At 42.4% G+C, this 27,353-nt stretch overlaps 1 protein-coding gene and 2 pseudogenes across 1 annotated transcript in view; all 3 read right to left on the bottom strand.

Annotated features, from left to right (window-relative positions):
* The window catches only part of Ints2 (integrator complex subunit 2), a 52,736-nt gene extending 35,502 nt beyond the window's left edge, over positions 1-17,234 (bottom strand). Inside the window, 11 exon segments of the mRNA XM_050119515.1 lie at positions 527-641; positions 729-800; positions 3,886-4,011; positions 5,769-5,995; positions 9,866-10,039; positions 10,269-10,399; positions 12,170-12,283; positions 13,504-13,606; positions 14,904-15,042; positions 15,699-16,004; positions 17,171-17,234. Of these exon segments, the coding sequence (XP_049975472.1) occupies positions 527-641; positions 729-800; positions 3,886-4,011; positions 5,769-5,995; positions 9,866-10,039; positions 10,269-10,399; positions 12,170-12,283; positions 13,504-13,606; positions 14,904-15,042; positions 15,699-16,004; positions 17,171-17,193 (1,530 nt within the window). The 5' untranslated portion in view covers positions 17,194-17,234.
* A 4,279-nt stretch (positions 17,235-21,513) lies between these two features.
* LOC126486994 (nucleosome assembly protein 1-like 4) lies at positions 21,514-22,153 on the bottom strand (annotated as a pseudogene).
* A 168-nt stretch (positions 22,154-22,321) lies between these two features.
* Positions 22,322-22,816, bottom strand: LOC126486995 (nucleosome assembly protein 1-like 4; annotated as a pseudogene).
* Positions 22,817-27,353: the final 4,537 nt, after the last annotated feature.

The raw sequence follows: 27,353 nt of genomic DNA, 5'->3' as shown, positions 1-27,353 counted from the left end.
TTGAGAAATATTAAGATACAGATGTATAACTGCCTATGTGTATATTTACATAAATGAGTTTATAAATAAATTAGTTTATAATAAATTAGAAAATCTACGTAGGAAATAAAAAAAAATCATTGAGACTAGCATGAGTTCAAGCCAGCCTGTCTCAATCAACAACAAAAAGGACTGGAAGAGGAGTCAGCAAGGACTGCACCTGCAAAGGACACAAGTTTGGTTCCTAACACCCATGTCAGGAAGCTCACAGCAGCTTGGGACTCCAGCGCCATAGGTTCCCATTCCTCCTCTGGCTTCTATCAGCAGTTGTATACATATTCACATATGCACATACAGACACACATACATACATAAAGTTTGAATAAATGTTCTAAAAATTCCTATTTTTCTAGGAATTCTTTAATAAAACTTCAAACTAGCAAACATCTAAAACTACTTAAAAGAACACAATGTATTTATTTTATACTATGACAGAATGTTCAGTTTAGACACATTTTCTTTCAGAAAAAAGATTATTAAAAATTACCTTCATGCCCAGAGTGGAACAGACTAAGTCAATGATAGCGCTAAGCTGGTTGCTATGGAAATACATGGCCACCAATAACAGCATCTCCCCAAAAGAAGCAGAGACCCCTGATGTACTGTCAAAACAGGAGAAAAACTGTGAATTTCCAAGGAGGAGATGAATAAGAGCTTTCTGAACTGAGGGGACACACACGGCTCCTCACCTCTCAAAGTAAGCCTCCTCTTTGATCATCCAGCTAAGCCACACCACCATCAGCTGCTCCTGCTCCGGGGTGCTGTGGAGACAACGCGGCGGCAGCCGTGAGCCAGACAGCAAGAAGAAAGCAGTCTGACAGCATTTTCCCTTATTTTTAAAGATTTATTTATTCTTACTTTACACGTATGAGGAATATGCCTACACGTGTACATTTGTACTATGTCATGCCTGGTGTCCTGGATTCTCTGGAACTAGAATTACAGTGGTTCTGAGCCACTGTGTGGATGCTGAGAACTGAACCCAGGTCTTCTGCAAGAGCACCAAGTGTCATTAACCACTGAGAATCTCTCCAGTCCTGAAGTTATTTTTCCTAGGAGTTATTTTTCTCCTTTATGTTGAAATAGCAACTCAAATTAATGATTTGCAAAACTGGACCATTAATTATAATTGAAACATGAGACAGTTCTAGAAGTCAAAGATGAAGGATTTGGCTTCATGATTCTAAATTGTCAAAACCTCAAATCTTAGTATATTTGCAAGGTGGAGAGAGTGACATTACCTCATATTCCTTTGAAAAACAAAGGTCTCTGAGGTTAAAATGTTAAAAGAACTGTACTAAGGACTGATCACTTACTCCATATAGGAAAATTAAAATCTGGAGAAAATAAAAATCTGATGTTAAAACATTAGCAACAGCTGGGCCAGATTTAATGACTTTAATCCCAGTACTCGGGAGACAGAAGCAGGCAGATCTCTGAGTTCAAAGTGTACAATTATGTAAATTTTCTGATATGCTTTATGGTTTTTGTTTTTGTTTTTTTCCCAAAAAGAACAAGCAACGCACAGAAGATTGTAGGAGGGGAAAATTCAATGACCATCTCTGAAAGTCACTCAAGAAGAGGTGTTAGAGCCAGGCAGTGGTGGCACACGCCTTTAATTCCAGCACTCGGGAGGCAGAGGCAGGCGGATCTCTGTGAGTTCAAGCCCAGCCTGGTCTACAGAGTGAGTTCCAGGACAGAGTCCAAAGATACAGAGAAACCCTCTCTCAAAAAACTAAATAAATAAATAAATATTTCTTTCTTTAGGGGGCTGGAGAAATAGCTCAGGGGTTAAGAGCACTGACTGTTCTTCCAGAGGACCCAAGTTCAATTCCCAGCACCCACATGGCAGCTCACAACTGTCTGTAACTCCAGGGATTCTGACACCCTTACAGACATGGATGCAGGCAAAACACCAATGCACATTACATATATATAATAAAAATAAAAGAAGTGTTAGACAAAGAAACCCCAAGGGAAGAACACTGTCATCAAATTAATTCCGGAACATTTCCTAGAACTAAGGGACATCTGTTTGTATTAGCAAGGACTGACTGGGTGCTGAGGGTGATACAAACTGGGACAGGAAGTGAAGGAGCATGTGCAATCCCAGAACAGGGGGGCTGAACAAGAGCACCTCAGTAAGGGCCAGGCCTCCTACACATTTGCACAGTGAAAGAGGACACCTAAAGGGAGCAGGAATTGGGATGATGTTAGGGAAGCCACAACAACATGGGTAGTTAGAAGACAATGGAACACACATTTTCACAATCCTCAAAAGAAATTACTTCCTGCTTAAAATTCTACATGCCACCGAACCATTAGCCAAATGTCAGAATGGAGGCCTTTTCAGAAATCCACCCCTGCTCTGAAGAATTTACCTCCCACTTGTCTGCTCTCTAAAGATGCTCAATCAAGAACAATCTCTGTGTACAGCTGCAGAACACTAGATACAGAGGGGTCTAGTCCAGACGGGAGCAGACAACACTGCCCTGGGCAAGATTTCTGAGAAAGATTCAACTGTCTAATGAGTCGGATTAGGTCCAGAGATTTAGCTACATTTTGTTTCGCTGTTGTTCGGTTTTGTGTGTCTGTGTTTCTTGGCTTTGTTTTGTTTTGTTGTTATTGGTTTTTTGAGACAGGATCTCACTATGTAGCCTTTGCTAGTCTCAAACTCATGGTAATCTTCCAGTCTTGATCTCCTATGGGCTGGGATTAGAAGCATGAATTACCACAACCAGCAAAATTTAGTTTCTCAGGCGGTGGTGATGTACGCCTTTAATTCCAGCACTTGAAAAGCAGGGGTAAGATGGATCTCTGAGTTTGAGGTCGGCCTGGTCTACAGAGTGAGTTCCAGAGCAGGAGAAACCCTGCCTCAAAAAAGGAAAAATGGAAAAAAAAAAAAAAGAGAGAGAGAAAGGTTTAGTTAATTGTTATTACATAGGCTACCAAGAAAATTTAAAACAAAACTGTTTTAAAAGAGAGATAAGCAATTACTTAGTCATAATTGAGCTCTCAATGTTTACATAATCATAATACAAATATAAACAACTATAGATTGTTCAAATTAAAATTATTCTAACTGTACTAAGATAACAGAAGGAAAAGAAGAAAAGGAAGATATGTAGTATTTCCAGACAGAGAAAAAAGTAATAATTGTTCATCTTTGAGAATGGGAATTCAATTAGCTAATACCTAGAATGGTCATCACCAATGAAGTAGCGGGGCCAGTGAGATCACTCAAGAGGTAAAGGCATTTGCCACCAAACCTGACAACCAGAGTTCCATCTCTGAAGCCCACATGGCAGAAAGAGATCAATGACTTCTGCGAGTTGTCCTCTGACCTCCACGCATACACCATAGCAGTGGTGTACAAATCAAACACACACATACATACACACACCCCAAGGAGCGAAACACAAAATAAACAGGTATTGAAGTTTGTAAAAAGTTTTTAAACAATGTATTACTGACCCAAAACTACTCAAGAACTAAAAGATAATACCTCCAAAGAAGAAAAAGTAGGAAGGAAAGTTATAAGCCTTCAAAAACTCTTGAAGAACGCTGACTCTTTAAACGATGTTCATCAGAGACTCTGACAAAGACTAGTAAAACGGTAGTATTCAGAAGATGCTGCTGTTCTTCCACCGAAGGGGACTGTGACTGTCTATGCCTAGGCCAGTCTTTGTGGCAGACTTTTAATAACACGCTCTACATCTTTTCTGGTGGCATCATACATGCCAGGCAAGTACACTAGCTGCACTGCACACTCTCCCCCACACATACATTTTGATAAGGAAATAAGAGCACATCTTGAATGAGCAGAGCAACTATACGGTAAGGTACCTGACAAGTGTAGAAAAGGCCAGCAGCATACAGAAGGAAAGGGAGACAAATCGAACCCCGGCCGGTGTGGCAGGCGGGCGGCTGGTCATCAGCTGCAGCAACTGCTCAGCTTCTTCTTCAGTTGGTCTGAAAGGACAAACACAGCGAGAGTTTACACTTATTTATTTGCTTATCTACTTTTAGTTCATGAAGAAAGTGAGTTTTCCAACATTTTAATCCTTCAAGTACAAACTTTTTAAAATCACTTTAAAAAAAAATACATTCAGCCAAGCAGTGTTGGCTTACACCTTTAATCCCAGCACTCAGGAGGCAGAGGCAGGTGGGTCTCTGAGAGTTCAAAGCCAGCCTGGTCTACAGATTGAGTTCCAAGACAGGCTCCAAAGCTACAGAAAAACTCTGTCTCACAAAAACAAAACAGAAACATTCAGTTACTTATTGTGTGTTGTGTGTGTGCATGTGTATGTGTACATGCGTGCATGCAAGTATATAGTACGGTGAGTGCAGAGTCCGCATCTATTGTGTTGTATGTATATGGTGTATGTATGTGTGGTGTATCATAGTGCACATGTATGGGCATGTTCATGTCTGTGAACACATGAAGGAGGGTAATTGCCTTGAGGCAAGGTGGATCACTGAAACAGAAACTAGGTGTTCCCACCAGGCTCGCTGACCAGGAAGTTCTTGGGACATTCATATCCCTACCTCACAACAGTGAGGTTACAGGCTTGTACAGCCATGCCCAGTGCTTTAGGTGAGTGCTGGGGATTCAAAACAAGTCATCAAGGTTACAGAGGAACATTCTTAAACCCTGAGACATTACCCTATACTTTCATCATTATTGGCCAATTCTCTTTTCAATTATGTGCTTTTTAAATGGCATATGGATTTATCACTGAGAAATGGAAAACTCTGTTGTCTCTGCAAAAATCAAATAACAAATAAACTGGGTTCAATGACCAATAGCGTTTCAAGGGAGCAATAGCAGAGGTCACAGACATAACAAGCACATGTTACTCATGTGTGGTCATGTGTCCTGCAGAGCTCACGGCAGTTTATACATTATAGAATCATGGGGTTAATGGATTGTATCAACTTAGATTTGAGCCAAACTGATGGGCTAGCATTTGCTTAACTCAGCCATCAGAACTGAAAGGCACATGAGCTGGAGACACACGCAGGAATGTTCCCACACCAGCTGAGGACACTATTCTGAAAGATTTAGTGCAGGGACTTGGAACCTCATGCTATAAAGTACCACGTCCTGGGGGCTGGAGAGGTGGCTCAGAGGTTAAGAACACTAACTGCTCTTCTAGAGGTACTGAGTTCAATTCCCAGCACCCATGTGATGGCTCACAACTGTCTGTAACTCCAGTTCCAGGGGATCTGACACCTTCACACAGACACACATGCAGGGAAGACACCAATGCACATGAAATAAATAAAATCAAAAGAAGAATTATGAGAGCAAGCATGCACAGTCCGAGTCAAGGACATGAGGCGCACCTTCCTCTTAAAAAAAATAAAAAAAAGAACCACGTCCTGTCGATTCTCAAACAGAGGGGTCTTCACCTGACCTGGAGTGGTTGTGGGTCACTCACAGATCTCTCAGAGGTGTCTTCTCAAAGTGGTAAAATCACAGGGTCCTTTACACTGTGATTAAAATCTGATAAAATACTCTCATCCCTCCAATATCTACATAATTCTATTTGTAATCAGAAATTAGATCAAATATTCCTTAAGGACAGTTGGCCTTAGCACCTTCAATCTTGACATAAGCTAGTAAAATCCAAAGCCGGAGCCTCCTAGTAAAAGGCCTTTGTTCACTTCTCAGCGATTAGAAACAAGAAGAAAAAGATAAAAGGGTAAAATATCGGATTGAGTACTTGAGTCCAGCAATCCCCATCAAGGCACAGTACAGACGTAAGAGTGCGCTGGCTTTCACAACATGCTCTTCCTTCAGCCCCGAGTACACAGACACAGTGGGCTCCATCTCCACCTCGGCTTCTTCGACAATGCGGGTGCTCCTGACTGTAGGAAGAATGCCCATCAACTCCAGGAGAAGCTGTCTCCTCATCTGCCAAAGGACAGAACCGCTGGGCTCCCTTTTTCTCTGTAAGTGTGAATTGAGAAAAGAAGAGAGAGCACGGAGCATTTATCAAATTAAAAGGAAGCTGAAGAGAGTTCATCACGCGAGCACTTGCAGTTGATCTCCCATGAGGAGCCTGTCATACTGCAGTTCCATTTAAACAAGAAAACGCAAAATCCACACATCCACTCACCCCATGCTGCACGACTGCAGGGGAAAAGCTAAACTAATGCAAACTGAGTTGTGACTAGTGTTTAAACAGTACTTTCATCTGAGTATGGCGGCCCACTCTGGAGGCAGAGACAGGAGAGCTGCTGCACCCAGGCCAGTCTACATGGCAAACTCTAGTACAGCCAGGGCTATAGAACAAAAAACTCAAGGGGGGGGGGGGGGGGGGGGGGGGGGGGGGCTGGAGAGATGGCTCAAGTGTGCAGAGCGCCTGCTGCTCTTGCAGAGGACCCAGGTTCAGTCCCTACCCCACACGGGGAGCTCCACCACACGAGGCAGTGCAGCAGCAACACTTGGTGTCTGGAGACCTCAGAGCCTCAGCTCTGGCTCATCATTAATTACGTGCTGCACGCTGTTTTAGTGAACTGCTCTGAACCCCAAGTTCCTTCCTAACAAGGAATCAATAAATATCAGTACTGTGTACCTTTAAAGATACTATAATTAAGAGTTTATAAATCTATAACCACCATCCCACCCCAGCTCTTGAGGCAGGGCTATTTCAGTCTTCACTCTTCAAGCTCCACTGTACTGGACATGTAGCAAGCACTCAGTGCCTACTAAGAGATGAACAAAGAAAGAGCGCACATATGGAAGCAATTCTAAACTATAAAAGGAGAGGTGTTTCCTTAGCCAGGGATGGTGGCATATACCTTCAATCATTGCTTGTTATTCTTTTGTTTGGTTTTTGGCCTTTATTTGTTTTTCGACACAGGGTTACTCTCCATAACAGACTTAGTGATACTGGAAGCTACTCTGTAGACCAGACTGGCCTCGAACTCACAGAGATCCACTTGCCTCTGCCTCCCAAGTGCTAGGATCAAAGGTGTGCGCCACCACCGCCCAGCAGTGCTTGTTATACTTAAGACTGATGTCAAGTAAAGTATAATAAACCTGCCTGAACAAAAACATTAAATTCCAAGAAGAAAAGTGTGTTGTGCACAATGGACTGGCATAGTGACTGCTCAGCACACAGCCACACAACAGTCACACAGTGGACATGTGTTTCCTTTCCTTTTAAAAAGCAAAGCTGAAGAGCAGTCTTTAATGGACTGTAAAGAAGTGAGTCCTGGATGTAAAACAATGTGATTTCACGGTCTAACATCCACATGCTGTCCACCAGAGTGAAACGTGCTGGAAGTCAGTCTGCACGAGCAATTCTACTCAGAAGCACTAAGTAAGTGTTTCACAAAAACTAGAGTATTCTCTAAGTTAAAAACTGTTGAGGTGGAAAAGACCATTCAACACAGAAGTCATGCCTATAATCAAACCCAATACTCAAGAGGATGACCTCAAACTTAAATTTGAAGTCAGCCTGGGCTACTATGTTGCAGGGCAGACTAGGCAACAAAGAAGGAGCCTATTTTAAGAACACAGAAAACAAACAAAAAAAAAACTTGTTGTAAAATATAACATACAGACCAAGCATGCTAACATATACCTATAATCTCATCTACTCAAAGGTAGAGGTGGAGGACACCAAAATCAGTCTAGGCAATCTTGAAAAAGAAGGAAATTCCTTTGCAAGGGTGTTTTCTATTGAGGAGAAGGTTTCATAATGTAGCCCAGCTGGCACTGTGTGAGCTGTATCTATTCCACAATCCTGCTTCTAGCTATTAAAGGTATATGTCACCATACCTGGCCAAGGAAAGTCTGACACATGCTACAGAATGAACCTTGAAATCAATATATTAAGGAAATAACATACACAAAATGACAAGTATCTTATGATTTGACCCATAGAAGGTACCTAGAATGGTATCCATAATTCACTGAGAGTAAAGATAGAGCCACGATTACCAGTTTACAGGAAAGAGGACTAGGCGGTTTAAGGTTCAGCGTCTGTAGAGCACAGGATATAGAACTCAGTGACAGAATGCTGACCTAACAAGTGTAAAGGCCAGACCACAAAAAAAGAAAATCCTAAAAACAGATGATGGCTATGCATGCATAATATTACCAATGGTCCTTTTCTTTCCCTTTGTGTGTGTGTATGTGTGTGTGCGCGCATGTGTAAGCATACAAGCTGCATGTGTCTTTGTGTATATATGTACAGGTCGGAAACACAGGCTGCAGAGAGCATCAGATCCCCTGGAAGTGGCGCTGCAGACAGTTGTGAGCTGCCCACAATGGGTGCTAAGCATGGGACCCGAGTCCTCCAGAAGAGCAGGAAGGGCCCCTAACCACTGGGCCATCTTTTCAGCTGCCCCACCTTATGTCTTCATAGTGAACCTGGAACATGACATTTCAGCTACACTGGCTGTCCAGGAAGCGTCCAGGTCTTCTGTACCTGCCCTCACAACACTGGGATACAGACAAATGCTGTCACACCTGCTTTTACATGGTTACTAGGATTCTAAACTCAAGTCCTTATGTTTGCCTAGCAAACATTTACTACTGAGTCTCTAGCCCCACAAGGTGAATGTTCTTAATACCACTGAATTGTGTTCTTAAAAAATAACTAAATGCATATTTTGTTATATATATTTTACCACCACACACAAATGCATAAACATATAGATTAAATTATAAAATATAAATTACTTTGAAGTTCTTACGTAACAGGACCTTAGAGAGTGCCCAGATTGTTTCAACATGACCAGAAAGTACAAAGAGCCCTTCATAAAATTAAGAGCGTGCCTTTGTCCCTCCCATTCTCCAAAGGGTTCTACTAAACCAGATACTGAAGAGATAGGAAAACCTATAAACAGTACTGTTATTCTCGCTAGGGTTTTCCCCCCTTTGGAGGGAGGATTATTTATATTTTTAAAATTGTAATGCTTAGGCCTGGAGAGATGGTTCAGTGGTTAAGAGCACTGGCTGCTCTTTCAGAGGACCTGAGTTCAATACCCAGCAACCACATGGTGGCTCACAACCATCTGTAATGAGACCTGGTGCCTTCCTTGCCAGCAGTACATTGTATACTTAATAAATAAATTAAAAAAAAAAAAAAGTAATGTTTACTAAGCATGGTGGGCATTCCTAGGATCTTTGTAATCAAGAGGCTTAGGCACAAAGATCAGGAGGAATTCAGGGCCAGCCTTGACTAAATCTAGTAAATACCAAGACCAAACTCAAAAATAAAAAAGAATACATACACACACACACACTCTTTCTCTCTCTCTCTTGTTTACATTTAAATGATGTTATTTCATTTTTAATAAACTCCATATTTCAAAATTTTTAATTTCTAATATTTAGAAATATCAAAAAACAAAAGTCATATGAACAAAACTTTTCATATCCTTCATGGTTCTTATTAATGTAAAGAGGTTTCTAAAACTAAATCTGACAACCACTAATTTAAACATATCTTTCTTTCTTTTTTTTCTTTTATTTTTTTCCCCCATGGCTTTTTGTTTGTTTGAGACACAGTCTCTCTATATAGCGTTGGCTGGCCTGAAACTATAGACCAGGTTGGCCTAAAATTCATAGAGGTCTACCTGCCTCTGACTCCAGGGTGCTGGGCTAAAGGTGTGTGCCACATCTGGCTCCCATAGCTTTTGGCCTTGAAATCATAGCAATCCTCCTGCCTCAGTCTTCCAAATATAGAAACTGCAGGTATGAGCCACCAGGCCTAGCTAAAGCCATCCTTCTATAGCCGTTTCTTCACTCTTGGTAACTGCTCCTAAGCAATGATCCTACCCTACCCATTCACTTGACTCTCACCTGTTGTCCATTTCGAATAAAGGTTCCAAACCAAGTCCTGACTTTTGCATTTGTTCCAAGAAGCAAGCCACTAACAAAGCAAACCAAGTCACTCACTCCATCTTCACAAGTTTCAGTTTTAGTATGATCCAATGTCAAAGCTACTCCAAGGCCTGGCAAGTGACATTCTTCCACCTAACACAGCAGAGAAAACAAATTAAACTCAACACAGTAAGAAAAAAAGCCAGGACATTTCAAAATTGAATGCAGCTCAAGTTCTGAGGATCTCACAAAACATAAGGCCACAAAGGGAAGGCAGCAGACTGAGCATTGGAACTCCCAATTTCTGTAAGATCCTCAAACAGCCTCAAGGAAAACCCTCTTAGGAAAAATGCAGTCCCATGGAGACAAGAGCATCTCTTACCACCACACCCCGGACCTTCAGGGCCTGAGAAGGGTTCATTCTGCACAAGAATCGCAAGGCTTCTGTCCTGCGCCTCCCTCCAAGACTTTCTTCATCTTGTCGTTCTCCATTTTTGATCAGGCCCCTACAAACTATTATTTTAAGCTTTGTTAAGCTTTTATAAGTAAGGTGTTATAAGCCATTTCTTCATCCTTTAAAATTAATCATTTATGCAGCTTAAACAGTGTAGGAGGAAAACATTGGGAACTTGATAGTACAGCATCAGAAACAAAGACACAAGGAACAAAGGAATGAAAAAGACCTAAGCAATAACAAATGGAAGACCACACAGAGCCCCACCAGCAACTACAAACCCACAAGGACAAAGGTAGCAAACAACTAAACACAGTCAAGCTGGCTATGGTGGTACACAACCTGGAACCACATCACTACGGAGATAGAGGGGTATCTCTAATTGGAAGCCAGCCTGGGCTACACATGCAAGATCAAGACCAACTGGCACTAAATAGTGATTCGGTGCCACAAGAAAAAAAAAAAGCTAGGGCTAAGCTCAGTGGAAGAGCACCAGACCATGACCCATATGGCTATGCATTCAATTCCCAAAAAAAGAAAAACAACTAATTCAGCCTAGTAGCACAGGCCTGTAATGCTATCCAGGTGTCTGCTGCAGAAGGTACACAAGTTCAAGGCCTGCTTCAGCAATAACGTGAGTTCAAGTCCAGCATGGACACCTTAGTGAGACCCTGTCTCAAAATGAAAAAGTTAAAAAAGAAAGGGATGTACAACAGCAGCAGAGTGCCTGCCAAGCACTATGGCCAGTCCCCGGGACCAAAAATAAAAGTTCAATGGGGAAAGCTATTGCCAAGAATCTACCCTTCAAAGTTAAAGGGATATCCCACTGACAAAGCAAGCAGCTCTGGGTTCAATCCCAAACACACATAAATAAAAACAAAATAAATATATGTTTAAATAATCTACACTACTTGAAATGAAGGTGATTCAATGAAGAACACCAAAAGTAATAACTATGTAAATAAAGCCTTTTCCCGCATTTTAAAAAGGGCTTTAAAGTCAGCTGGGCCCACCCACACTTGTAATGCCAGCTTTGGGAAGGAAGAGGCAGGCAGATTACTTAAAATTCAAGGCCACCTAGGCTGTAAGTGAGACACACTGTCAAAAAAAAAAAAAAAAAAATGGAAGTGGGCTGGTGAAGTGGCTCAGCAAGTCAAGGTGTTCATCACCAAGACTTACTACTGAGTTCAACGCCTGGGACCCACAAGTTAGGGCAGTGCCTACTTGTGGAAGTTGTCCTCAGACCTCCACATATGCATGCATGTGCACAGGCACGCATACACACACACACACACACACACACACTAAATAAATAAATAAATAAATAAATAAATAAATAAATAAATAAATCAGAAGAAAAAAGAATTAACTACTTAAAATAAAAGCAGCAAGAATACACTCTGGGACTCATAATACCCGTAAATTAAATGTATGGTTAAAAATTAATTCAAAGGAAGAAAGAGATACAAGTAACAAGATATACCTAACTACCACAATAATTAAATGACTTATATAAATTGTATAAATTCTTCAGTTAAAAGCCAGACTGGTCTAGGTGTAGCTCAGAGGCAGAGTACTTGGCTAGCGTGTTAGCCACTGGGTTCCAGCTCAGCACAGAAGGGAGGGGACGCAACAGGAAGTACGGTGCTTTGCACCTGCAATGCCAGCACCACTCAGAAGGTAGAGACAAAAGAATCACAACTTCAAAGACAGCCCAGAATACAGAGCAAGAAAGACTGTCTTTAAAAAAATAAAATAAAATAAAAAGCTAAACAAGTCAAACCAAAGTTCTCCAATATTCCAATATTTTGTTTTTAAATTATATTTACCTTCGTTAAAACTATCAGGAACATTGGCTACCAAGAGACATAAGAACCAGGCACCATTTCTAACATGTAGCAAGGCTTCGGCTACATCAACTATAGGAAGCAAGGAAGGGAGCTCTGGAAGAAAAAAAGCCACTGTCACTACTGAGGCGTGACCCCCTAAAGCGTTATCTTCAACAGCTGGCATTTCAAAGATGTCACCAGAATGCAACTCACTTAGAGTACTAGTTCTCAGTCATACTAGCTACACTCAGCTACTCTACAGCCACAGGACTCAAGGCGCAGGGCTACTAACTGGACGACACACAGAGAATATGGCAGAAGCTTCCCTAAATAGCACTGCTCTAAGAAGTTATTTTCATAAAATCTTTACATTCCTATAGTTTCTTATTTTTATTTTATCATATACCTACGAAAAAGAATCTAGAAAGGCAAAAAAAGGTACAAAGGAAAAAACATATGTTAGCTCTAATCGTGTATATATATATATAGATATATATGTGCATTTAATATATTTACAATAATAAATATATTTAATTTCTAGTTTTAATTGTCTCATTTGTAATTTTAACATTAAGTAAAACTGAGATTATATATTTACCTCCTCTGTCCTTTGCTTTCTGATCTAACACATTAGGAACATTTATAAAATCACTAAAATTATGAATCATTAAATCAGATATACAAGCTAATGTTTACATAACATGGCAAAACTATATAAACAGTCTAAGTCATTGAATCTTTGTTCTAATTAGTCATTTTTAATTTAAAACTTTTTTTAAGAATGAATTTATGCGCATGTGGGTATGTCTATGTGAGGCTGTGAGATCCCAAGGAGTTGGAGTTCCAGGCAGCTCTGAGTCACCTGAACCAAACTAAGGTACTCTGTTAGAGCATCAAGTGCTCTTAAACCACCACAGTCATTTCTCCAGCCCTTGAGCTTAAAATTTTGAGCCATATTTTTAGTAAATAACTTTTACATTTTTAAGGTTTTTGTTGCGGGGTGCTGTTGAGACATGATCACACTCCATTCCCCAAGCTGGTCAGGATTTTGTCATAATACCCTTGTCTCAGCCTCCCACATGCTGGACCCCCCACCCCCAGTTTTGATAATCCTCAAATACCAAACTTGGGGCTGAAAAAAAGGTACTGTCCTTGGCAAGGACCTGAACCCCAGCACCCACATCCGGCAGCTCACCACTGCCTATGCCTCCACTCTCAGGATCCCCAATGCACAGCCACAGACACGCATCCAGCACTGCAGGCTGAGGCATCACAGTAACACTTCACTTGACACTATGTCTGAAATGTATCTTGGCACCAGGTCAGCAAAGTACCTGCTTGTAAAATACAAAGAACATCTGCAGCTTCCTCCAAGTACACTGGACTCTCAAAGAGCTCAGACGACTTAAAGAAAAACTCTCCATTGGACTCCGATACCTTAGAGAAAAAGGAAAAAAAGAAGGCAAGAACTATCAATTTAACTTTTAATAATTTTTATTGTTTTTTGAGCTCATAAATCATGAGTTTATGCTGTGATTGTTTGGCATAGGGTCTTACCATGTACCCTGAACTCAGCAGATAGACCAGGCTAGCCTTTAATCCATTGGCCTAGGATGGTATAAAACTCCTGATCTTGTCTCTGCCTCTCTAGTGCTGGGACTGAAGGTGTGAATGTCATCACTTTGTTTTTAAAGGTTTATTTATTTATACATATATTTATGTATACAGTGTTCTGCCTGCAGGCCAGAGGAGGGCAGCAGATCTCATTATTTATTGGTTGTGAGCCACCCACAATGTGGGTGTGGGAATTGAACTCAAGACCTCTGGAAGAACAGGAAGTCTTCTTAACCTCTGAGCCATCCCTCCAGCCCCTAAATAATCACCTTTTTTTTTTTTTTNTTTTTTGGTTTTTTCGAGACAGGGTTTCTCTGTGGCTTTGGAGCCTGTCCTGGAACTAGCTCTGTAGACCAGGCTGGTCTCGAACTCACAGAGATCCGCCTGATTCTGCCTCCTGAATGCTGGGATTAAAGGCGTGCGCCACCATCGCCTGGCCCCAAATAATCACTTTTAACATGACTAATATACTGCAACAAAGAATGTGGGACCCTGTCAATTTTAAGCAGTTTAACCATGATTATTACTCAGACAGGGAACCATTAGTCTTGCATAGTGGCTGCATTTTATAATCCCACCATCTGAGAGGCTGAGGTAAAAGAATCTCAAGTTATAAAGCCACCTTGGCACCTAGGTGCAACTCTGTCTCCCACAAAAAAAGAAGGAAGAGTGGGGAGAAACAGTTATTCCAATCTACAATTTTAGAGGTACTTGAAATTAAAGTATAAGGCAAGCCAAGAAACAATGTAGTAACGTTACCCATATAAACCGTTGATTAAAAAAAAAAAAAAAAAACCAAAACTGAAGCCTGGTGGTGGTGGCATACACCTTTAATCTCAGAACTTAGGAGGCAGGAGCAAGTGGATCTCTGTGAATTTGAGAATTTGAGGCCAGCCTGGTGTACAGAGCAAGTTCCAGGACAGCCAAGACTACACAGAGAAACCTTGTCTTGGAGGGGGAAAAAAAAAAAAACCTCATTTTAGTCTTTAAAGAACACAAATCAAACAGAAAAACTAGTGGAATACATAACCTATATGCCTTCTTGTTTATATTTTTTTTAAGATTTTCTAGATCTAGATATCAAATCATGAATACTTTGGGCTGGGTTTTTTTTAAGCACCTTATTCATAATGGCCAACAGTTCGCTAAGCACCAGCCGTAATCGACGAGGTGAATCACTGTGTTCAAATTCTAGTGTCAGTCCATGCTGAAGCTGTGACACCAGGATGCTCTCTCCACTGCCTCCGCCAAGTTTATGCCTAGTAAAGTCCAAACATGGAGAAAAGTTACACCACTGGCCGGGCAATCAGTCAGTACCTGTTACTGCAATCGTGTTTTTCATTTCCTCTGAAATGCTTGCTTTCCCTATGTTTTCCAAGAGTTCACAAACAGTAAACTAACAAAGGCTACTGAATTCTATATCAATGGCTTAATAACAGATACACGATGGTCCGGGAAGGATTTAACACCAGGTGAGAGTCTCAGAGAATAAACTGTAATGTTAAAAAAAAAAAAAACAGTGATTCCAATAAAACCTTTCACCTTAGCCAGACAGTGGTAGCACACAGCTTTAATCCCAGCACCTGGGAGGCAGAGGCAGGCTGATCTCTATGAATTTGAGGCCAGCCTGGCCTCCAAAGTGAGTTTAGCCAGGACTGTTACACAGAAAAACCCCATCTCTAAAAGAAAAAAAGAAAGAAAACCTTCCACACTAGAAGTTTCCTTCTCACTTCCCACTAAGAGTAAACTGGCCTAATGCATAGCTAGTCCTCACTACACAACATCATAACATTTTATAACACAGAAAGCTCTTGGAGCTTTAGCTATGAACAGAAAAGACCTCAGTAAAATGTTCTCCAAGTTTAAGTTTCCACTCTCTCTTTTCTGGAGCTCTGAGCACAGAGGATGGCTTTACCTGAGCTGCTGCTCCTTGCTGGCGTCTTGTTCCAGAGCATGGAAGTCCACAGACAGGAGAGCGACAATGGAGTTGACGGCTTCCACTCCAGACAGAAGGCGAAGAATAAGCTTCTTATCCTGAGCCCAGCTTTGACTCTGGTCAGCCGGGGCACAGAGTGCCATCCTCACCAAGCAGGGCAAGAGAAGCCTTAGTTCCGGGTCACTTAGAGATGCCAAGCGAACAACATCCACCTTCTGCATGGCTTCAAAAGCAAAAGGGCTGACAAACTGAAGGCTGGCGCACTCAGTCATCATCGCCTTGATCCTAACGAGTTAAAAACAGCGAAATCAGAGCCGGCATCGAATCCCACACTACGAAAACCCTTCTTAAAAATCTGAAAAGGTGTGCTGGATATTTAGGTCCCTGTGTTGGCAATGTTGCTGGCACGATTAAAGACCGGGTTTCTCTTTCTTCCTGTTTCTACTGACATCTAGAATATGAGAAGAAAAACTGAAAATTAAGGTCTCTCCCAAACTTGGGGGTCCTTGCCCTAATACTCTGTTTTATAAATACTGCGTGAGCCCCCAGAGAATAAAGTAACAGTGATACTACTTGGAAAAATCCCAAGCTGAACCCTCCTATACTACACACCAGTCCAAGACTTTTCTCTGTATGCCGTTTCGGTGAGCTCTATGAAATAGGGAGAGAAAATGAACGCAGGCAGATTAGTTTCACAAGCCTACAATATAAATTAGTTGAACTTCTCTTTCCACTTCCCAACACTGGGGAATCATCTCACAGACCAAAAGTGATGTCAGATTCAAGGTTCTGAAAGCCACAACGCTATCCTATACCCCCCTGTTATACGGGGGTATAGAGCAGATGTATAGGCACAATCAGCTGAGGGAGGAAAAGAAAGAATCCCAATTGGACACTTGTGGGTCTTGAATAATCTTAAAGGCAGCGAACGAGAGATGACGCTGAAGAGACAGCAGAAGCCAGCCCGTCTGAAGACCCACTCCCTAACAGAGCTGTGGGTGATGAGTCCTGGACAGAAATGTGGCTCTGTCTTCCATTGGAAGAGCTGGTCTTTTAACAGGAGCGTGAACTCGAGTGACAAGACCTGTGTGCTCTTGGGTAGCAATGAGAGAACCGAGTGCTCCGGGCTAAGAAGAGTCAGGCAGACTTCAGCGACACTTGGGCCCGAGAAGCCGACGCTTCATACCTTAAGATCTACCCTCCAGCCTCAAGGGACCCACTCGGATTCCGCGTCCGAGCGCCGGACGAGACAGAAATCGAGAGCGCGGTCCGAAGTTGGGCCTAGGCGATTATCCGGATCACCAAACCCCGGCTGTGCCCGGGGCCGACTCCGGCACTAAGAACTCAGACGCTGGGACCAACCAAGTCGTAGAATTGGGACACTGCAAAGGCTGGGGGGGGGGGCAGAAACAGCTGGGAGAGAGGGGGAAGCAGAGAAGACTTATTTCAACCTGCACCATGCACCTCCATTCATCGCCAGCGTCTGGCCCGCGCCGGCCACCGTACAGCACTGAAACGACGTCAGCGGCGAGGGAGAAACCAGCTTCAGGCGTGAGGCCGCTCTGCGCGTGCGCGGCTCCGCCCCTTCCTCTTTCGCGGTTCTCTATGCTTCCGAAAATGTGGAGTGTAGCTGTTACTTCACACAGTGCTTTCCCCTTGGGACCTGTGAGATGAGTCGCTAACCGTCAGAACTAAATCCCCCAGTGGGATTATCGCGACATTTAAATAATAATGTATGTAAAAAGAATTGGTAAAGGTTGTCCCTTCCGTTCCTCCACCGAAACTTGCCTAATGGAACTCGGCGGTAGCCTCCTTTAAAGCCCTGTCGGTGACAACTTCGCACCAAAGTTCTAGAACCTCAGGACCTGTGTATAGGAGAGTTTTAAAAGTAATGTGATACGAGCCTACACACGAGCCAAGTGTAATATCTTGCGTTGGGGGTTTGCATTGTTTAGTTTTGTGTTTTGTACCTCAGATTACTAGCGCGTGCCACCACTCCCGGATGCTTTCGAGATTTATTTTGTTTTTCAGACATGATTTATGTAGTCCTGGTTGGCCTGAAGACCATTCTGTAGGCAAGGCTGGCCTGGAACTTGTCGCAATCCCTGTCTCCCAAATGCTGTGTCAGAATCGCCATGGCTTTCCCGGTTCTTTAGGCTAGAAAAATCCTTTGGGGTGGGGGGTGAATTTTGGGAATTCACTGAAATCGTCTTAAAATTATATTTGGTAATTAGCGAAAGAGAGCCAAAATCTTTCATCAACTTCTAAAAAATTAAGTCTCACCGTCTTGAAAACCTCAATCTATATATCTCATATTAAATGTTTCCGGGTGATGTAACCTAACTATGAGCTCAGGCTGGTCAGAAACTCCAGCATTTTGGGATTCCAGAATTATGCCACCTTCACCAGCTCATGTTTCTTGTTCCTGGTTCAGCCAAGGTGTATGTCACCTTTTTCAAGGAATGTGCTAGGGGTAAGAAAGAAAAACTTTATTATTTTTATTTATTTTTTTGTTTTTTCGAGACAGGGTTTCTCTGTAGCTTTGGAGCCTGTCCTGGAACTAAACAAAATTCTTTTAGAAAATTATATTCATACACACAGAGAGATGTGTAGTGGCGTTTGTAGTATATGTGTGTTTGCATGTGAAGGTCAGAAAACAATTGATGGAAGTTGGATTTTTCCTTTCACCGTGTGTGTCCTGGGGCTTGAATTCAGGACATAAGGCTCAGCAGCCAGCATGTGACAATGAGCCATCTTTCATGCCCCTCAAGTATTTTATAAAAACTGCTGCTCTTCAGAGGACCTGACTTCAGTTCCCAGTACCTACACATGGTGTTTCACGGCCACCCATAATTCCAGGTCCAAGGGATCTGGCACCCTCTTCTGGCCTCTACAGGGTGCACACACAAATAACATTATTTAAAAGTACTTCTGAGCCAGGTGGTGGTGGCACCAGCACTTGGGAGGCAGAGCGGATCTCTATGAGTTCAAGACCTGCCTGGTCAACAAGAGCTAGTTCTAGGACAGCCTCCAAAGCTATAAAGAAACACTGTCTTGGGGGGGGGGAGTATTTCTGGGGCTAGAGAGATAGTTAAGGAGTTAAGAGCCCAGGCTGATCTTCCAGAGGACCTGGGCTTGGTTCCAAAGCCCACAGGGCAGTTGACAAATTGACAGAAGTCTGTAACTCTATTTCCAGAAGATCCAATGCCCTCTTCTGGCCTCACTGGACACTAACAAAATGTAGTACACAGAGAGAACATTCAGGCAAAAACACCTATATGCATAAAAGAAAATAAATGAATCTTAAAAGCCAAAAAGAATAAAGCATCACTCAACTTGATCATTTCTTTAAAAAAAATTAAAGTATTTTTAAGGATCTGATAGAAGGATAATCTCTGAAAAAGTACTTTCAGGGTAAAAAATCAGCAAAGGAATAAAAGAACTAAGTTGTGATGTAGTGTTTCTCAAATTTTTCCACTTGCTTCAGAATGCCTTTAGTCCTGTGAACCAAAACATACACATGTATCTGAAACATATAAATTTATATATCATATACATACACGTGTATCTGTAACATATAAATTTATATATCATACACACATGTATCTATAACATAAATTTATATATCATATACATACACATGTATCTGCAACATATAAATTTATGTATCATATACACTTATATGCCATAAAGACATGTTTACATTCAGATGGTAGCAATTGTCTTATCAAATACACATAGTACTTGCCATAAGACCTATTACTTGGAGGGTGGTAGTGAGACAGCGTCTATATATGAAGCCTTAGCACTCATAATCCTCCTACCTCAGCTTTCCAGTTTTTGGAATTCCAAATGTACACCATAAGGTCCAATTTTACATACTTTTTAAAAAATTGACTAGACACTATATAATTAAAAGCAATTTCACAAGTGTTAGTGGGTCACAAAGCCTACAATTACTGGCCTAACATGGTAGCATATGCCTTTAATCCCAACATTCAGGAGGCAGTACCTCCTGGTACTGGTACCAGGCAGTAGTGGTACTCGCCTTTAATCCCAGTGCTTGGGAGGCAGAGGCAGGGAGATTTCTTGAGTTTGAGGCCAGCCTAGTCTACAGAGCAAGTTCCAGGACAGGCTATACAGAGAAACACTGCCCTGAAAAACAAACCAAAACAAAGGGGGGGGGGGCTGGAGAAAAGGAGGAGGGAGTAAAGGGAGAACACTATTTATTTGGAATCTCAGCACAAGTGAGGCCTAAGCAAAAGATTACAAATTAGAGGCCTGCCCAAGCTATGTAGTGACTACCGGAAAAAAAAAAAAAAAAAAAAAACAGACTGGGAGATGAAGCAATTTAACTTTCCTGGGTAGTCATTACAAAAAAGGTTTGAGGGACTATGAGGAAGCTAGCCAGGAGCTATGTGATCCAACCCTCAGTTGTCTAGGGGTTAAGGGTCACTAACAGGCGGCATGCAGATCTAGCATCTCCACCTCAAGCTACAGAACATAAACTTAAACCAGCATTAATGACTCAGAGGCAAGTGCCTAAACTTACCTATCTCAAGGTCCCCCCTGCTCCACTTTCCATCCAGTAGCTATAAGCACAGCTGGAATTCTTTTTTTTTTTCCATGTTCCACAACTTTAATAGACTATTCTAACTATCCTGTATAAATTGAAAACACCATATCCAGTTACAAATGTGTTATCAGGTAAGGCTGAGCACGCCCTACATGGTTGGTCACTGTGGACATGGCTGTCCTGGCTGCCGAAGACCACAACCACACAAACAGAAACTCCACACACACCAATTGGTCGCCAAACCCAGGTGTGGCCCTGGTGTGCAAGCTGAAGCTGCGCTCCACAGGCCAGCCGTCCCTAGTGGGGGAGGGAGGACTTTAGCCCCTTGGCTACAGCCTAGCACACTCCAAAGGCAACAACAAATCATGGTCTGCAAGGTAGGAGGCAGCAGGGCTTCCTCCATGGGCCTCACTCCATTTGATGCCACATCCTCCTGGTCAAGTCAGCAACATGGTCTCGTAAGTTCATAAGTGGGAGGAGGACAGTGAAGTTCAAAACCTCCCAAGCACAAGTGAATAAATAAGTACAAGGATGAACCAGACAGTTCTGGTCTCAGAGGCACGTGCCACAAGTCACCCAGCCCTGAAACCAAAACTCAAGGGAGGGGGGTGGGGAAGGGGAAAAAAAAGAAAAATACAAAACAAAAAAACCCACACGCTTTTTTTTTTTTTTTTTTTGAGACAGGGTTTCTCTGTGACTTTGGAGCCTGTCCTGGAACTCACAGAGCTCCACCTGCCTCTGCCTCCCAAGTGCTGGGATTAAAGGTGTGCGCCACCACCGCCTGGCCTTTTTTTTTATACATATATTTATTTTTTTGAACCCCCACACACAAGGCGAGCACAGCCTCTTCTGCAGCACTTGGGAGATGACTAGGTACAGCAGCTGGAGCGGCTGGAAACCACGAGCCTCTTCAGTAGCGTACACAGAATCACCAGGCTCTGCCAATCCCAGGCACAACCCCAGCCCACCCTTCATGGTCTTCAGGCACCAAGGCTGCAGGTGCTACAACTAAAACTCCTATTCTGAACTGCAGCCTAGTCTCCATTGTACAAGTTAAGCAAAGTAAGAAGGGAAGGGGGAAAGGAATCATGCACTTGTAAATGGTTAGAAGTCACAGCACTGTCAACAAAATTCTGCTTTGGCAGGGACTGAGGAGCCTGGCAGTGACCTGGGGTCCTGACATCCGTCCACAAGATGGCCCCTCAGGGTCGCTGCTTCTTACTGCTGCTTGAACTCTGCTGGCTGGCTGGGTTCTTTCTTGGGGTTAATATCGGCATCATCCTCCTCTTCTCCCTCCTCATCTCCTTCCAATTCCTCCTTTTCTCCCTCCTCGCCTTCTTCAAAACTGTCATCACCTTCTATGGCTTCCCCAGTGAAGTAGAGATCAGCCACTGACACAATTCACTCACGGTAAAAGCTCCCAATTTCAAAGTCGGAGGCTAAGGTGAACTCAGAATCTTCACCCAGAGATTCTCCATCTCCAGAGGCTTTCAGGGGGCTGAAGAAGTTGAAGACGGACTCATTGAGCACTTGCTTGGTGGTGGTTCACACGGTGCCCCGGCCCTTGTGCTTCTGGTTTTGACCTGTGACATTTTTTTCCTTCTTCCAGTCAATTGTACACCCATCACAGGCCAGAGTCTCGGGACCTTCAAAAGAAACCGGCTCAGCCTTGTCTGGTTCTGATTTCATCTTGTGTGTTTTCATCAAGACAAGATTAGTGAAGTAGTTGTTGGGTTCAGAGTGAAACTCTAGCTCAAAAGACATACTTAGGCTGTCCAGGGTCTGAAAACTTGACTTTAATATCTTGCAGGTGTTTCAAGATTGGTTCATCATATTCCTGCACCAGCTCACTAAGCATATCTACGTTTCTTTTTCTTTTTTAAATATTTATCTTGTATACAATATTCTGTCTGTGCATATGCCTTCAGGCCAGAAGAGGGCACCAGACCCCATTACAGATGGTTGTGAGCCACCATGTAGTTGCTGGGAATTGAACTCAGGACCTTTGGAAGAGCAGGCAATGTTCTTAACCTCTGAGCCATCTCTCCAGCCCCAGTATATCTATGTTTCTGAAGATGGTGAACCAGAACTCAGGGATGCCTTTGGGGGTCAGCTCTTCTGTTTCTACTTCTTTGTCAGCCATAACTACTTTATTCTTCATATCTCCAGCCAACTTGTCTTCTTCCTCATTCTCACTGTGCCACGCTGACTCTGCATTCGTGGGCTCCACATCACCAATGATGAATTCTCTTGTCAAAGAGAGGTTGGTACAAGACTGCATACTTCCTCTCCAGGTCATGAACTTCCTCGTAGAACTTGGCTTTTATGTGCACACCTCACCTGGAGCTGCTTCAGAGCATTAACCCTCCTTTTGACCACTTTGGGTAGTTTCTATGTAGCTAGGAGTGTGAGACATGTTGTCGAGACGTTCCTGAAAAACTGCCAGCACTTATACTTGTGGGTTCTGCATCACCTGGTCTGTGAGCTTTTGTGTACTACTGGCATTTCTAGCAGCTTCCATCTGAAAGACTGTTTTCTGCCATCTGAATGTCTTTGTCCCTTTGTGCCTCCTGCGGCACTGGCGCCCCTGTAAAACCACAGCTGGATTTCTTAAGCCAGGAATAAGAAACCCTGATATCTCTCTCTCTCTCTCTCTCTCTCTCTCTCTCTCTCTCTCTCTCTCTCTCTCTCTCTCCCTCCCTCCCTCCCTCCCTCCCTCCTTATCTGCCTGGGGGCAAAGTCCTTCAAATCAAAGACATAATGCTTGCCAATTAAACTACTTGGATAATCATACAGAATTTGGCCACCAGCTGAAAAATTAGGTAGCCACGAACTTGTTTTTTTTTTTTTTTTTTTTTGGTTCGGTTTTTGAGACAGACAGGTTTTCTCTGTAGCTTGGAGTCTGTCCTGGAACTGACTCTGTAGACCATGCTGGCCTTGAACTCAGAGATTCGCCTGTCTCTGCCTCCCAAGTGCTAGGAACTTTGGAGTTTTAACCTGTTTCCATACATTTTAACTCCTTAACTAAACTTACGACTGCTTTTACAAACACCTTGTAGCTCAAACGTTTAGACAGATTATCTTCACAAATAGTAAATAATCCTTCGAAGTAGCACTAAGTTTAGTTGCCTCTAAATTGCACTTATTTTTTGGGGGGGGGGGGATTTGAAGACAGGGTCTCTCTGTGTAGCTTTGGAACCTGTCCTGGAACTCACTCTGTAGACCAGGCTGGCCTCAAACTCAGAGCTCTGCCTGCCTCTGCCCCTGCCCCAAATGCTGGGATTAAAGGTATGTGCCACGGACTGCTCAGCTAAATTACACTTTTATCACATGACAATCTCACATGTTCAATGACAGCATCTTTCAGTGACGATTTCAGTGACGATTGTCGCACAAAGCTCGTTGTCATCAATTCTGTAGCAACATTTATTTCCAGTGTTAACACCCCTGAGCTGGGCTGTGTTATAACCAGCAGTGACAGTTACTTAATAACATTTTAACTCGGTGGTACACAACCGGTGCCATAATTATTGATGGCTTGGATTAGGTGAAACACTGCTAGTTCTTACATTTTGTTAAATCAAGAGAAGTCTTTTCCAGAGCAAGTAAGCATTCTTCTGAGTGGGTCATTCTCCCTACCACCAGGAGGAATAAACAACAAAAACGTCCACATTTGTTTCAGGTAGAGCAGGTGTTTTTATGCATAAGAGAGCTTCAAGAAATTAAAGGTCAAACTAATAAGAAGGGTCAGTACTCTTGGGAAATAAAGTTCCAGAAATACAAGGATCTTAGAGGACGTTTTTCTTAATGGGCAATAGTAATCTCAGCACTCTGGAAGCAAAGACTGGAGGAGAGAGCTCAAGGCCAGTTGGGGCTCTGGAACAAGAACTTCTCAAAACCAATGAAAATCACTGCCCATGGCCGGGCGATGGTGGCGCACGCCTTTAATCCCAGCACTCGGGAGGCAGAGGCAGGTGGATCTCTGTGAGTTCGAGACCAGCCTGGTCTACAAGAGCTAGTTCCAGGACAGGCTCCAAAACCACAGAGAAACCCTGTCTCAAAAAACCAAAAAAAGAGTATATTGCAAGCCGGGTGGTGGTGGTGCTCAACTTGAATTTCAGAACTCAGGAGGCAGATGCAAGCAGATCTCTCGAAGTTTGAAGTCGGCCTGACCTATAGAGTTCCAAAACAGCCAAGGACAGCTAAGGCTACATAGAGAAACCCTGCCTTTAAAACCCAAAAGCATATATTTCAGGCTAGTTGTGGTAGTACAGGCTTGTAATTCTACTTACTAGGCCCAGGAAAGGGTATGGTGTTCTCAAGGTCAGTGTGGGTTACAACGAGAGATTGAGACTATGTCTGAAAATAAGTGTATTTTAGTGGCCAACCCAGATAAAGTAGTTTCATTTAGTTCTTGACGTAGCATTGGAAAGGGCTAATTGAGACTAAAGTCAGTCCAACATATATAAACTTTTGATAATAAACACATAGGCCAACGATTACCACCATTATCATTACTATTATCTGTGATTTAGTTTTCCAGACAAGGTCTTGCCATTCAGCTCAGGCAGGCCTCAAACCAATGTCCTGCTTAGTTTCCTAAGTATGTGAAATCTCCCGCTATCTTCCCATTTTTCCCCTTCTTTTCTTTTCTGAGACAGTCTTGCTACATGGCCTATCCTCTTGCCATCACTTTCCGAATGCTGAGATTACAGACCTGCATCACCATGTTCTTGTAACCAACCAGTAACTGGCTACAAGGAAGAGACTTTTATGGTCTATACAACCAGACAGACGGCAGTCTCATTCAGTGACAAACAACACAATGAGAACCAGGTGGATTTTTGTGGAAAATTCATGTTATACTCTCTCAGAACAAAAAGAATGAGAGCCAAAGCCTATACTATACTTAGGCATTACTGAGCACAAGTCAACAAACAATACATGCTTTGAGAGCTATTTAAATTAACTTTTTCTTTCCTTCCTGTTTAGTAGGTAAGAGCAAAGTAAGAAAATCTTTGGGTTTTTACCTATATAAAAGGCCATTCTTTAATGCATTACAATTGGGCCTGTCTTGCAAAGAGAACAAAAAAAAACCACTAATCTCCTGGGCTGAAGAGAGTATTCAAGTCAGGAAAGTGCTTGCCATATAAGCACGAAGACCTGAGAAGGACCCTAGAGCTCATGTTTAAAAGCTAGGTGTAGCTGGGCAGTGGTGGCCCACGCCTTTAATCCCAGTACTAGGGAGGAGAGAGAGGCAGGCAGATTTCTTGAGTTTGAGGCCAGCCTGGTCTGCAGAGAGTTCCAGAACAGCCAAGGCTGTTACACAGAGAAACCCTGGGTAACAGGATAAAAACAAAACCAAGTGAAAAGCCAAGTGTGACGCTGACCAGTTTACCAGCACTGAGAGGCAGAGACAGAAGAATCGCAGGCTTGGGTGTGACACCGCACACTTTATCAACACTGCAGTGAATTGAGCACCAGGTTACAGGAGAATTTGCCTCCAACCAAACTGTGGACAGATAGGGCCTTAGAAACAAGCAAGGGAATACTATGGACTCCACACACGTATTAACTTGAACACACCCATACCAACAACAAATCCATTTCCTTTTTTCTCATACCAAATTTGTTTAATACCTATAGGCAAGAGTTCTTTAATCTTTGGTCCAGGATTGACACCATCCTACATTATACACAGGAACATACTGAACACTTTAAGAGTAATAGAATAATGCCCCTGTAATACACACAGTTGAGATAGTCTTAAAACAATAATGTTGACAACAATGACAATAATAACTTTCAGGGCTGAAGAGATGGCTCATCTATAATAAAATTTGGTGCCTCCTTCTGGTGTGCAGGCATACATGCAGGCAAAATACTGTATACATAGTAAATAAATCCTTAGAAAATAAAAAGAGGCTTTCACCATGAGTTAAAAACAAGGCAGGTGGTGGCAGCACACTCCTTTAATCCCAGCACTTGGGAAGCTTAGGCAATCGGCTTCTGTGAGGCCAGCCTGGTGTCACAGAGTAAATTTTAGGACAGCCAAGGCTACACAAAGAAACCTTGTCTTGAAAAAACAAAACAAACCTTTTGGAATCTTTTTTTTTGTTTTTGTTTTTCCTGACAGAGTTTCTCTATAGACCTGGCTGTCCTGAAACTCACTCTGTAGACCAGGCTGCCTCTGCTTTCTGAGTGCTGGGATTAAAAGTATGTGCCACCATTGCCCTTGTAAACCTGGTTTGTTAACCTATATATGTAGTCCCAGTATTTTGGAAAGAGGCAGGAAGGTCAGAAGTTCAGGATGACCCTCGGATACATAACAAGTTCAAGGCCAGCTTGGGCTATGTGAGACCCAAAATAAAAATCTGAAACAAAGATAATAAAATACTGAATGGAAAAAGCTGCCAGAATCTCGCAACATTTACTCTAGCAGTGAATGAATGCATTAATACTCCAAATAGAAAATGTATTTCAGTTTACCTCACCAATCTAACAAATACATTTGTGACTATTTGGTCTATGTGTGCTACTGATACCAAGGGTCTAGACAATTTCCACAAGTAAATTATCTGTTCCTTGAAAATGCTCACCATCCTCCCCCATACTTCTGTTCTCATTCCTTCAAAGAAACTAACATGGAGAACTCTGACAGGAAATTTTTCAAAAGAAAAATTTCAGGAAAGGAACCAACTACCATTCAATTTCACTCTTGGTTTATAACAGAATCATGAACCACACAGGTCCAATATAGAACTCTTTGCTAGGGGTGATCAACAGAGGTATCACTAAACAACTAGTATTACTTGTAAGTATCAATACCTTATGCATACCGCAAATGAAAGTAAACAAGCAAACCGCCCATAGTTATGCTGAGGCACTGTTTGCATTGCTGTGGATTAAACCCAGGGTCTTGCATACATTAGCCAAGTGCTCTACCAATGAGATATTATTTAAAGTCCCCAAACACTGGTTTTGAACCACAATAGAAAACAACAGAAAAGATGTGTGTAGCTGTCGAAACAATGAATACCCTTCACTTATAAGAATGC

Source organism: Alexandromys fortis, unplaced genomic scaffold (genome assembly GCF_014885135.2).
Source record: "Alexandromys fortis isolate MF-2015 unplaced genomic scaffold, M_Fortis_MF-2015_v1.1 scaffold_173, whole genome shotgun sequence".
NCBI classification, from domain to species: Eukaryota; Metazoa; Chordata; class Mammalia; order Rodentia; family Cricetidae; genus Alexandromys; species Alexandromys fortis.
This window is presented reverse-complemented; position numbering and strand designations above follow the sequence as displayed.